Raw genomic sequence first — 13722 nt, forward strand, 5'->3', positions numbered from 1 at the left:
ATATTATGTTTATTATATTATTATAAAGACCCGGTCTTATAGTAAAATAAGGCCAGGTCTTATATTAATTTTTGCTCCAAAAGACTCAATGGAGCTCATGGTCCAGCTAGGTCTTATTTTCGGGGAAACACGGTAAAAGGGAAGCAACAGAGGAAACAAGGAGAAAAAACTGAGAGCAAAGCAAGTAGAGCATAGGAGATTAGGACTGATAATGTCAGCTATTTCAGTGGGCACAGTGCTTTCTTGAGCTCCTTTCATGCAGGGTCCCTTGCCACCTTCAGGTGTCAGAACAAATATCACTTCTTCAGAGGTCCCTCTCTGACGACCGTATCTAAAGTTGGCCTCCCTTAGTTATTCTCTACTACATTACCCTATTTATATACTTTACAGCACATATTCCAATCATCCAACTTTGTTGTGGTCTCTATCCCCCACTAGAACTTGAGCTCCATTAAATTATTCTATAACCAAACACAATGCCTGCCATATTGAGAGCACTCAGTAAGTTTTGTATAAATGAATCAGTGCCTTTGGGCAGTAGATGGACTACAGACAAACTGTAGGTTCTGTTTTGGTAGCAGGAAGCCATCTACATCGTATGTTGTCCCTCAGTAGCTCTGGAAAGCCTATACTATATAATAAGACATATACCATGCGGCCATGTGGGTAATGCCAAATTGTTATTACAGAAAAAAATGTGTCCTTAACATGACTGAAAACACCCAGTATTGTGGTTAATGTATTCGGTGCTATTTTTAATCAGCTTTTATGCTGTGTGGATAAAATTTGTAATCCTTCCCCTCCCCTGTTAAACCAAGAGTGTGACAAGCAATGAAAAGTTCTATAACGGAGATACTGAGCCACACTTGAAAGTTCTGTGAGAAACCTGTGAGTTTGCCTGAGGTTGAAGATTCCAATTTTCTATGGTCTCTTTCAGCTTTGTAAGTATAATCCCACTACTGCCTTGCTTTCCCCCTGACACTTGTTTTGAGAAACTGTAGGCAGAAAGGAGGAGTGTTGCTCTTTGAGCCTCCCCTTTTGGGCCAGTACTGCCTAGAGCCAAATGTCAAGCTAGATGTCCTTTGGGTGCTGAGAGCACCCACTACCCGGAGGCAGGGTGACGGGAATGGGAACAGACCACAGTACCGGTAAACAGGCTGCATCTTGTCAGTCCAGTTAATCAAGCTACCCTCTATGCAGTTGCTTTTTCGGCTCTTGGGCATTTAGAAGTCATGATAAACTGTTCTAGCCAAGTCACTGCTGTTCACATGTACGCCCGCATAGTAACGAATAATTATCAAGAAATCCCCCAGGGGGCGGTGAAGCGCTACGGAGGAGCGTCAGGTCTGCAAGGTCGCGCGGTCTCTCCGTCTCGCGACAAACTCTGACACCCAACCTGAAGGATCCATTGAAGGAAGTCGGAACTATTTCTACACCTTTGGGATCCACGATGGCCTGTGGCTCCTAGTTCAAGCGTCTGGGCATAAGGCCTGTGCATGTGACATTCGGTGAGGTTAATTCTGCGTCCCCAGCTTCCCCGCCGCCACTTGGGTGCGTTGTGGGTATGTCAGCGGCCACATCTGTGGCCCGGCGCCGGGTAAACCCAGGACGAATTCTCAGGTTTGACAGAAGTAAACCAACAAGGCGCTTTTCACTTCTTACCCTGTTGTCCCAAAGGTCTCCCTTTTGGGGCAGGACTGGGAAGAAATCTCCACCCGCTCGACCAAAGAGCATTCAAATACCGGTTCCTGTCGACTCAGAGTGGAGCCAGTATCCCGTCGTCCTCTGGCCCGGCTCTGCGAGCTGGAGCCACTCTGGCCAGCGGCCGGCATCTCTATGGTACGGACGGACGGGAGGGAGGGGAGTGGCCGCGGTTCGTGCCTTGGGCCTCAGCTGGGAGAGCGGAGGGTGGGTGGGGCTGAGCTGTAGCGAGGGACTGGGCGGGAGGAGAACGTAACGGAAAATGCTTCCTGAGGTGGAATGCTGGATGCAGGGGTCGACACCTGAGCCCGAAGTATGGGAGATCCAGGTCCCAGATGGGGAGGGCGTGCAGGGGTGGCAGGCACGCGGGACCCGAGAGCACGCGGGGTGTGCTTGACCCGTGGACGGGCACTGTCCGGTGGTCCTGGGATCTGCGCGAAGCCCCGGCACCGCCCTCTGGCTTCTCGCGCCGTCTAGATCCCCTAGGCGCCCAGCCCTCGCCGAGGTTCCCCGCCCTTGGCGTTTCCCTGAACCAGGGCGGAGTGCCGGGGGTCTTGATAGAATTGCCTATTTTCATCGTTACCAGGCATCAGAACTCTTAGGCGACCCGGAGGCGTGAATGCGATGAGTGTGACGTGGTCCATTCTTTACAGACGCCAGGGCTTCCTACCTTTTCGTAATCGACATTTTAAAAATGACTGCATCACACCAGTGTGACGAAAGAATGACTTTGGGAATCTGCTGAGACTTGAGACATGTTGAAATTCCGAATTGTATGTTTTATCGGTAATAGTCATAGGAATTAAACATATTCCGGCTATAAAAAGTTTCCATGAAAAGCAGCAAGATATGTTTCCTTTCTTTGCAGATTAGCTACATTCGATTTGGCTTCTGCTTTGGGTATTGTAGCATTAAAGAAATTAGATACAAGTTTTGCAGCAATTACAGTTCAGTGACGAGGACGTTGATAAAACATAAAGGCAAATTTCAGATTTTAGACAGTGCTTTTTGTAAATGTGATGAGGGGGAGAAGGGAGGGAAGAGGGTGAAGTAGAAGATGACATTTACACTGGGAATTTGTTAGTTCTGATTTGTTTTGGCGGAAGTAATGTCTAAGTGGTTAAACAATGCATAATAGTGTATAATTAAAGTAACTAATTATGTGTTTGTGGACTTGAGGAAAGGGAAGATTACTGCTGTGTATACTTTGAAGGCCCCATAGTTGATGGCATTTTAGTGGGGATGGGTTGCAGCAGAGTTTGGCTGTTGCAGAAAGTGGCTCCTGCAAGTCATAGAAGTTTATGATCTGGGTAACTGGCTACTATGGCAGAGAATTCATTCCACGTATATCTTTAGTGTATAATAGGCTGAGGATTGCTTTCCTGCTTACCCCAATTATTTGTATAATGAAATATTTATTAAACACCTGAGTACAGGTTTAAAAGAAAATTATAATCACTACTCTTAAGGAACCTGCCCTCAAAAAGTGAATGTGTAAAATAAACGTAAAGCTCTTTTACAGTGTAGGAGGTTCCTGAGTCCATTCTATTTGTAGGGAGAGGAGCAGGAAGTGGAAAAGGGAAGAAAAGGGTGAGAAGAAACATAGGTACACTTATGTGTCTTAGTCAGAGACAACAAATAAGAGGAAGTATACTTATTAAATTTCTTATCTCGTACTCAGAATCTAATCTAAACATGTGCACCAATTGTTGGAATGGAATAGATGTCAGAACTGTGTTTCTGGGACCATAGTTACACCTTTCTTGAAAAATAGAAACTAATGTTTTAGTTATCTATTGCTGCATAACAAATTACCCCAAAACTTAGAAGCTTAAAACAGTGCATGTTTCCTTTTGTCCCAATCTGCCTCTTTATAGAGAAATTTAATACATTCACATTTATTGTGGTATTGTGTTTGATCCCTATTGCTTTTTGGGGAGGGGAGTAAAATTTTCTTCTATTGCTTTTTCCCCCCCTTTTCCATTTTGCTGCATTGATCAAGTTTTCTTTATTCCTCTCCCTTCCCCCTAGAGATTTAGAAGTCCTGCTCCTCAATTCTTCCCCCCCCCAGAAATCATATATAAGTATTATAATTTCTAAGGCAAAACTCCTAAAATTCACTACTGTCACACAGTTCCCACAATTTAGTTATGTTTAGATTCCTATAGTAATGACCTTTTTTCTCAGAGCTCTGTACACCATAATATTTTGGTACTTAATGTTGATGTTAATCACATTCTCTTTATTTTGCAGATAACTTTTTTCGAGGGGGGGGACTTGAATACTCTTCAAGATTTTCTCTTTATATTTTAAATTATTTTTTTTCTTCTGTGTCCAACTCCTTGTTCTTCTTTGCCTCATCAAGCTTTGGGAAAATTCTTTGAAAATGTTCGTATTCACTTGTGACTTTTGAAGCATTCATTTTACTACATATTGCTTCTGTTAACCTTGTATTTGGGCAATCAGGCTTTTCATCTGCATAATCTCTTTCTTTTTTTCAGATTGCTCCTTTTACATGAAAGTCTGCAGTTGTTATTGACAATAAAGTATATTTTTTAACTTTTTAATATCTTTGTTAGAGTGTAATTGACGTGATAAACTGTACATATTTAAAATGTACAATTTGACACATTTTGATGTATGTATGAAACTATCACCACAATCAAGATACTGAATATATCTGGCCCGCAAAGTTTCCTTATGCTCCTTTTTTATCTTTCCTGCCGTCTTGTGCCCAGGCAGCCAGTGATCTGTATTCTGTCACTTAAAGTAGTTCGCATGTTCTAGAATATTTTGTAAATTGAATCATATTACGTGCTCTTTTGAAAACATTTCTAAATGAAAATTTCAAACATACCGAAAGATAGAAGATAAGTATAATGAACTACAGTATATCCATTACCTAAATTTAACAATTATAAGATTTCCCCATAATTTCTTCATTTATTTACTTTTTTAAATTAATAGACTATTTTTTATAGTAGTTTTAGGTTTATAGAAAAGTTAAGCAGATAGTACAGTGTTCCCATATACAGTTGACCCTTGAACAATGTGGTGTTAGGGGTGCTGACACCCTGCACAGTCAAGAATCCACATATAACTTTTGACTCCCCAAAAACTTAACTACTAATAGCCTACTATTGGCCAGAACCCTTACCAATAACATAAAAAAATTAACACATATTTTGTATGTTATATGCATTATATACTGTATTCTTACAATAAATTAAGCAATAGAAAAAATGTTAAGAAAATCATAAGGAAAATACATTTACAGTAGTTACTGAAAAATATTCACGTGTGAGTGGACATGTGTAGTTCAAACCCGTGTTCATGGGTCAACTTTATTTACTCTCCCTCTGCACATATTTCTGTTACTAACATTTTTCATTAGCGTGGTGGGTATATTGCAATTAATGAACCAATATTGATACATTATTATTGACTAAAGTCTACAATTTAAGGTTCATTTTTTGCGTTGTACAATTCTATGGATTTTGACTATGTACTCTGCTTTTTTTGGAGGGGGTCTGCCTTAGTATGATTTTTGAGGTTCATCCATGGTTTTGTATGTATCACTTTTTTCTTTTTCTTTTTTGTTCCACATTTTGTTTTCGTACATAACACTTATTTTTCTTTTTATTGTTTTTTATTCCACGTTTTAGTTATCCAGTTGGGTTGTTTCCAATTTGGAGCTAATGTAGATAAAACTGCTGTTAACGTTTATGTACAAGTCTTTGTGCAGATGTAGGCTTTCATTTCTCTGAGGTAAATACCTAGGAGTGGAATGACTGAGTCATATATGGTAGGAGTAACTGGAAAGTGAGAAACGAGTGGCTGTGCCATTTTACATTTCCACCAGCAGTATATGAGAGTTCTGGTTGCTCTACATCTTGTCAACATTTGGGATGGTCAGTCTTTACTTTTAGCCATTCCAATAGGTATGTTTTGTATTTCATTGTGGTTTTAATTTACATTTCCATAGAAATTAATGATGTTGAGCATATTTCATATGCTTACTGGCCATCTGTATATTATCTTTGTAAAGTACCTTTTCAAGTGGCCATTTTTGTATTGTTTGTTTTTCTGTTATTGTGTTTTGAGAATTTTTTGTTCTGGATAGAAATCCTTTATCAAATATGAGCTATGCAAATGTTTTTTCCTAGTCTGTGGCTTGTCTTTTCATTCTCTTAACATTGTATTTCAAAGAGCAAAAGTTCTTAATTTTGATGAAGTTCAGTTTATCAATTTTTAAAACAGATCAAGCTTTTGATGTTGCATGTAAGAACTCTTTATATAACCCAAGAACACACAAATATTTTCCTGTGTTTTCTTCCAAAAGTTTTATAGTTTTGTGTTACTTTTAGGTCTCTGATCCATTTTGAGTTAATTTTTGTTTATGGAGTAAAGTACGGATTGAAGTTCATTAATTTCACATATGGATATCCAGTTGTTCCAGCACCATTTGTTGAAAGGAATATCTTTTCTTCATTGACTTGCCTTTGCATGTTTGTCAAAAATGACCATGTATGTGTAGTGATCTATTTTTGATCCCACTCTCTAGTTGTTCCATTGATCTATTTGCGTATCTTTATACTATTACCACACTGTCTTGATTGTTGTTAAGCTTAATCAGACTTGTAATCAGATGACATAGTTCTTCAAATTAATTCCTTTTTTTCAAAATTGTTTTCCTGTTCTAGGTCTTTTGCATTTCTCTATAAATTTTAGAATATATATGTGTATATGTATATATATATATATATATATATATATATATATATATATATATATAATGAGCTAGGTATAGTTTTTATTACAAAATGGAAGTTTAATCATTCTCAATGAATCATTAAGTTATTCTTTAGTCTCAGAATTAAAACAAAATAATACAAAACAAAAACTTCAGGTATCACACAATATTGATAACTTTAACTGGATAAGTGATTTCAATATTCTATGCCAAGTAAGCACTCAGCATAGAGCTATGATTGCTTTTTTATATCAGTTAAGGTTCTTTGGTTAAAGGCAACAGAAAGGAAAAGGGAATTTATTGGAAAAAATGCTGACAAGGCTCAGAGAAATGAAGGGCAGCTCTGAGAACCTTAGAGTTGGATCTGAGAATTTGATGTTGTTATGATTCTTTTTTCATAGGTTGTTCCATGTAGTGGAGCACATAGTCTCTTAGAAGAAAAGGAACTTTCCCCACCCACTGAACAGGAAAATTCTGGAAAGAACTCTGATTGGCCCAACCTGGGTCACCTTCATCACTAGATTAATCATAACTAATCTAATCACTACTGGAAAATGATTACTAATTAGTAATTACTAATTAATCACTACTACTAATAGGGGAGACAGGAAATTGTAATTGGTCAGCTCTGGAGTTAGGGTATTGTGATGAGCAGTTTTCCCAAAGGAAGGGGATGCTGTTTTCAGAAGTGTGGAAAGTAGTGGCTGGATACATATTAGACACAATGGATGCCCACTACCATGTAGTAAATGTTGCTGAGGGATAGAACTATTTGATGACCTCAAAGTAATAGGTTACAGTTAGTGGGCTTTCTTAAATGTCCCTTGATGCATATTACCATCTGAAGTGTTTTTCTTACAAAGTTATACTCTTGGGCCACATGGCATATTGTGTATAACATGTATACTTGAAAGTTGTTAAGAGAATAGATCTTAAATGTTCTCACCACACACAAGAAAAGGTGACTATGTGAGATGCTGGATGTGTTAACTAACCTTATTATGATACTGATTTCACAATATATATGTATATCAAATCATCACATTTTACACTTTAAACTTACACAGTGTTATATATTGATTATGTCTCCATAAAGCTAGGAAAAGTAAACTTACAACAGTTTAAAAATAACCAGTTTTTACAATTTGGTTTTATATTTGTGAAATTATTGCTGATAATATTTTGTTTAAGTATTATATGGCAGCCCATAATCATGAATATTTTTCTCTGCTTTCTATTTTAGGATGACTAGGAATGTAAAGAAGGATAAGCTGTTTCCTGATGGCTTTTAGTATATACTGACTGACATATTGTTTGTGATGGCATCCGAGACTGAGAAGACACATGCTTTACTCCAGTCTTGTAGCACTGAATCTCTTATTTCCAGCCTTGGTCTGGGGATATTTTGCCTAGTAGCTGACAGACTACTACTACAGTTTTCCATAATTCAGCAAAATGACTGGCTTCGTGCCCTCTCAGATAATGCAGTGCATGGTGTGATTGGCATGTGGTCATGGGCCATAGTCATTGGAATCAAGAAGAAGACTGACTTGAGAGAAATCATTTTAGCTGGATTTTTAGCCTCTGTTATTGACGTAGACCACTTTTTTCTAGCCGGATCCTTGTCGTTAAAGGTAAGAAGCATATATGTTGAATTTTTCTGGTCTTTGATTTCTTTAGCACCATTTTATTGATCTTCACAGCATAATTTTAGTTAGCACTGGAGAAGATTAGCCTTATTTTAAAATAAGGAAGCCCATTCATCCAACGTTTCTGAGCGCTTAGTACTTCCCTGAAGGTGCTCGCGGACATGTTGCTCATCAAGCTATTTGGCATCACAGAGTATGTGGATGCACACAGAGCCCAGACTCACGAATTGTACCTGAGTAGTTCTGGGCTGGCTTTACAGAGGATGTGTTTAGCCAACTCTTGATGGGAGAAACTGGTTTAAAGTAAAGGGTGTCATTCTCAGGGCTGTCCTCGTTCTTTTTGTATTAGTGGTCTTTCTTCAGAACCACACTTAAATTTGCCCCTATATTCCTTATATTTTATAGTTAGTATGCAGCTCCTAAGTACTCTATAACAGTTGAATTGCTTTAAGATGATTCCCAGTCTTGGGAAATGACTTTAAAGGAAGTCCCTCTTGGAGCCAAAGGTGTGCATTTCAATGGGCTGATTAGGACACAGTCTCTGGAGGAGAAATTGAGGCATTTCATTGAGGCATCAGTGGTTTACTATACAGTGACCTATTAGCCTTGCAAAATAAGCTGAAAGTGACCGTTCAGAGAATATTTTCCAAGTGTCAACAAATTTGCCTATCTTTTACCTGTTTATGATCTGTACACATTCAAGGAAAGAAATACAGATTTACAGAGCAAGGACTTTGCTTTGTTCCCCGCTGGCCTAGAACAGTGCCTGGCTCACCTAGGAGGTATGCAGTAAATATTTGTTCAAAGAAAGAGAAATGATCGCTGCTTTTTCCTTTTACCTGTCAAGTACTAGACCAGATATTTCTCAGAGATTGTCTTAGTTAGAAGCTTAACAGGTATGGAATCAGCAATTCCTGATTAGAGATAAATTTTAATTTTTTTTGCTGTAAGTGGAGGCAGCAGCATCACGTTACTGTTTAAGATTGGAATCAAAACCTGAGTTTGAATCCTAGCCTGTAGTGTTAGCAGACCCCTTTTCTTCTTTTAAGTCTCCATTTCCTCATCTGTAAATGTGGGTTACAACATGACTTATCATAGGGTTGTTGTGAGGATTAAAAGAGCATATTAAGTGAAACACCCTGGCAAATAATTAACAATATATTGTATCTTAGTGGAGAGTGGGATAATCTATAAAGCAAAAGAATGTGGTTCATAAGTGCATTCATCTAGAATTTATCCTGTTGTAATATTTAAAAACATTTGGGCTGTGAACTGTATTTATTCTTTTTTGTTTTGTTTTGTTTTGTTTCTTAAGGAGGGCACAGCTGACAGGGGATAGAACTGGCAACATTGGTGTTATTAGCACCATACTCTAACCTACTGAGCTAACCAGCAACCCCCGGTATTTATTCTTTGTTTCACTGAGAAGCAGTGTTAAGAATAGGAGCCATAGATTCAGACAGACCCCATATCAAATCCCCGCTCTGCCACTTAATAACTGCACAACATGGGGAAATTACTTAGGCTCTCTTAGTCTGTTTCCTCCTCTCTACAAGAATCCCTAACTCATAGGAGTGCTGTAAGGATTCAATGAGATAGTGCGCATGAAGTATAGCTTAGTGTTGGTACTGATCCTTATTTTTTTAAAGATTTTTATTGAAATATAGCTAAAATTCAATATTATATCAGTTTCACGTGTACACCATAGTTATTCAACAGTATCCACCTAGCACTATACAGAGTTATTACCACATTATTGATTATATTCCCTATGCTAAAGAAGTAATCACCATGGGAAGTCCAGCAACTATCTGACACTGTACCACGCTATCACAATATTATTGATCTTCCCCCCCCTTTTTAAATGTTTCAATTAGAGTTGACTTTCAGTATTAGTTTACATTAGTTTCAAGTGTGTGGCAAAGTAGTTAGACATTTATATAATTTGGGAAGTGATATGCCTGACTAGTACCACCTGACACTATACATAGTTATTACCATATTATTGGTTATATTCCCTATCCTTTCCCCATGACTATTTTGTAACTCCAATGTGTATTTCTTAATCCCTTCATCTTTTGCACCGTGCCCCCAACCCTCCCATATATCACCCTGAGAAATCTAGTACCATCTGACATCATACCTAGTTATTACAATATTATTCACTGTATTCCTTATGCTGTACCCTACATCCCCATGACTACTGTGTAACAACCAATTTGTACTTCTTAATCCCTTCCCCTTTTCACCTACCCCTAAACCCCCTCCCATCTGGCAACCATCAAAATGTTCTCCGTAGCTGTGAGTTTGTTTCTGTTTCGTTTATTTATTTTGTTCTTTAGATTCCACTTACAAGTGAAATCGTGTGATACTTGTGCTTTGCTGTCTGACTTACTACCCTCTTGTCACAGATGGCAAGATTTCCTTCTTTTTTTTTTTTTTGATGAGTAATATTCCATTGTATATATGTACCACCTCTTGTTTATCCATTCATTCATTCAGGGACACCCAGGCTACCTCCACCTCTTGGCTATTGTAAACAATGCTTCAGTGAACATATGGATGAACACATCCCCTTGAAGTAGTGTTTTGGGTTTCTTCAGATAAATACCCAAAGTAGGATTATTAGGCCTTTCTTTGTCTCTTGCTATAGTCTTTGTTTTAAGTGATCCTTATTTTTGAATGATGTATTAAATTTTTTTTGCATTCACCATACTCATGAATCATTCAGGGTTTAAGACTAAAATTTTCATTTGTTTAGGTATTGATTACATTTTTTTGCAACAGTTTAGGAACTTAAGTTTATTTAACTCAACTTTAGAATATTTACTTAAAATAATATAATCTTTCTAAATGTTGTAAATAAATTCTGAAACTATTCAAGGCTAATATAAAGTGGTTACAAGAAATATATTCCCCTTCTGTGCCTTTATTAATTGAAGAATATTTTACTCGGTTGTGAGATTTTTTTCAACACTGTTAGGGGCCCCAGACAATTCTTTAAAACTCCAAATTTACACAAACCATACATTTAGGATATAAATTACATTCATATTGTGATTTTTCTAAGCAAATAATAGGAAACTTTAAAAACTTAATCACCATGTTCTTGAGATCTTGATTTCATTTTTAATGCAAAAGATATCCTTTTTTGTCTTCTTTGCCTATACATAATAGATACAATGCATGTATTTGGAGGTGGCATAGAAAATGATGCCCTCACATTTCCAATAGACTCCTGGAAAATATTTTAGAATATTAAGAAGTATCTATAAAATTTTGTTTGCCAAAAAGGAAATGATATAGCTATTGCTTACCCCCCACAGGCTGCTCTGACTCTTCCACGAAGACCATTCCTTCATTGTTCTACTGTGATACCCATTGTGGTTCTGACCCTGAAGTTTGCTATGCACCTTTTCAAGCTCAAAGACTCATGGTGCTTTCTTCCCTGGATGTTATTTATATCCTGGACCTCACACCATATCCGAGATGGCATTCGTCATGGCTTGTGGATATGCCCATTTGGAAAAACTTCTCCTTTGCCATTCTGGCTTTACGTAATAATCACATCATCTTTACCTCACATCTGTTCGTTGGTTATGTATTTAACAGGGACCAGACAAATGATGTCTTCAAAACATGGAATTTATATTGATGTCTGAAGTAACCATATGGCAGTCTTAGGGAATCAAATGATTCAGACAATGATGATTAAGGGTAGCCAACATTAAAGTGAACTGTAAAAAAACATATTAGGTACTAATAGTAATTATTATAATTCCTGAATCCTTTTGCTCAGGAGGCATGTACAATTTTTTTAAAATTATACCTTTGTTGTAATTAATTCTACTTCTCACTTCTATAACACTAGTGCAATATTGCAGTTTCATTTATTCAGTGATATTTGTTTTTATTGTTTCTTCTGTTTATCTGGCTTTACTAATAGCTCTACTAGAGTAACATCCAATTAAGTTTGGAAATATAGCTTTAAGGTAGTCCATTTCCTTATGAAAATCAGTTGAAATTTTAGGGTGACTGATTTGTGGAAAGTTAACATTGTGTTTGGATCCACATTTTCCTGAGATAGTGACACAGTAAAATGGCCAAAATAAATGAGATCATGAATAAGATATACAGTGAATGCTAACATTTCTTTATGGCATTTATGTTGATTCCGACTGAAATTTAATTTGCCAAGTGGTTTAATGAGTTGTAATTACTGGCAGAATCTGCTCCAGTGCACTTGTGAGAAATCATTACAATATTCATAAAAGACAATGACTGGGGGCGGCTGGGTGGCTCAGTTGGTTAGAGTGCGAGCTCTGAACAACAGGGTTGCCTGTTCGATTCCCACATGGGGCAGTGAGCTGCGCCCTCCACAAGTAGATTGAAGACAACGAGCTGCCGCTGAGCTTCAGGAGGGGCAGCCAGATGGCTCAGTTGGTTAGAGCGTGAGCTCTTAACAACAAGGTTGCCGGTTCAATTCCTGCATGGGATGGTGGGCTGTGCCCCCTGCAACCAAAGATTGAAAACGGTGACTGGACTTGGAGCTGAGCTGCGCCCTCCACAACTAGATTGAAGACAACGAGCTGCCGCTGAGCTTCAGGAGGGGCAGCCAGATGGCTCAGTTGGTTAGAGCGTGAGCTCTTAACAACAAGGTTGCCGGTTCAATTCCTGCATGGGATGGTGGGCTGTGCCCCCTGCAACCAAAGATTGAAAACGGTGACTGGACTTCGAACTGAGCTGCGCCCTCCACAACTAGATTGAAGGACAATAACTTGAATCTGATGGGCCCTGGAGAAACATACTCTTCCTCAATATTCCCCAATAAAATTAATAAAAAAAAGACAATAACTAACATTAGATCTAGGTTATTGTTTCAGAAATCACTTTAGGAAATTATTGTAATATGTTGACTATAGTAACATCTTCCTGAAGTATTAGTTTTACAGTATCTTTGCCCCAAAATCTCATGTGTTAGGGTTTTAACTCTTTTGGAAAACATAGCTAAATTTAACAAAATATTTGTTGAAAATTAACTAACAAAATACTGATAGTTGGCTCATAACCATAGAATTTGAATTCATACAAAAAAGACTTTCCAGTAATGTTATTTAGAATGTAAACTCCTGAATGTGCCATTAAAGTGGTTTTAGTTTTTGTCAATTTGCTTACATACTCTTCTAAAATATTATACCTGTTAAATCATTTTGTAAAAACCTGCCTGATACTGAGAGACAAAACATTTTCTTTTTCAAAATAAAGTACTTCTAGAAAATTTGATTTTTCCTTTGTTTTTTCATGTTGATCTTCTGTTGAAAATGATTAGTCTTTATTAGAGAAGGAAATTAAGTTGCTGTAAAGTTTATATTTGTACAGTATAATGTTACTTTGATGTAAAAGTCAATGCCCCAAGGCACCTACTTTTGTTTGTAGCATGTGTACTGTCTGCTCTCTTCAGATTTTCTTACACATTTGTGATTTATAATGTTAGTGATTGTGTGCCTTATTCTCTGAGAAATGACGCAACAATGCCTTATCCAAAGCAGAGTTTTCTTACTTATGAAGGAAAACAGAGTTCTGTAAATTGTTCTAAAGGTTCAACCTCTTCAATTTTTT

At 37.6% G+C, this 13722-nt stretch overlaps 1 protein-coding gene across 5 annotated transcripts; it reads left to right on the forward strand.

The window, feature by feature from the left end:
- Window positions 1-665: 665 nt before the first annotated feature.
- On the forward strand, window positions 666-13384 carry TMEM267 (transmembrane protein 267). Of its 5 annotated transcripts, none has more exons than XM_019736258.2 (3): window positions 666-1508; window positions 7698-8088; window positions 11430-13384. In XM_019736258.2, exons 2-3 carry the CDS (start codon window positions 7774-7776, stop codon window positions 11763-11765), a joined length of 651 nt encoding a protein of 216 aa, XP_019591817.2. In that variant the 5' UTR covers window positions 666-1508; window positions 7698-7773; the 3' UTR covers window positions 11766-13384. The 5 variants fall into 5 exon arrangements, with proteins under 5 accessions (XP_019591817.2, XP_019591809.2, XP_019591814.2 ...); XM_019736250.2 differs by having other exon boundaries at window positions 669-1839; XM_019736255.2 differs by lacking the exon at window positions 666-1508 and adding an exon at window positions 1921-2014.
- The last annotated feature ends 338 nt before the right edge of the window (window positions 13385-13722 follow it).

The sequence above is a fragment of the Rhinolophus sinicus genome, linkage group LG03 (genome assembly GCF_036562045.2).
Source record: "Rhinolophus sinicus isolate RSC01 linkage group LG03, ASM3656204v1, whole genome shotgun sequence".
NCBI lineage: Eukaryota > Metazoa > Chordata > Mammalia > Chiroptera > Rhinolophidae > Rhinolophus > Rhinolophus sinicus.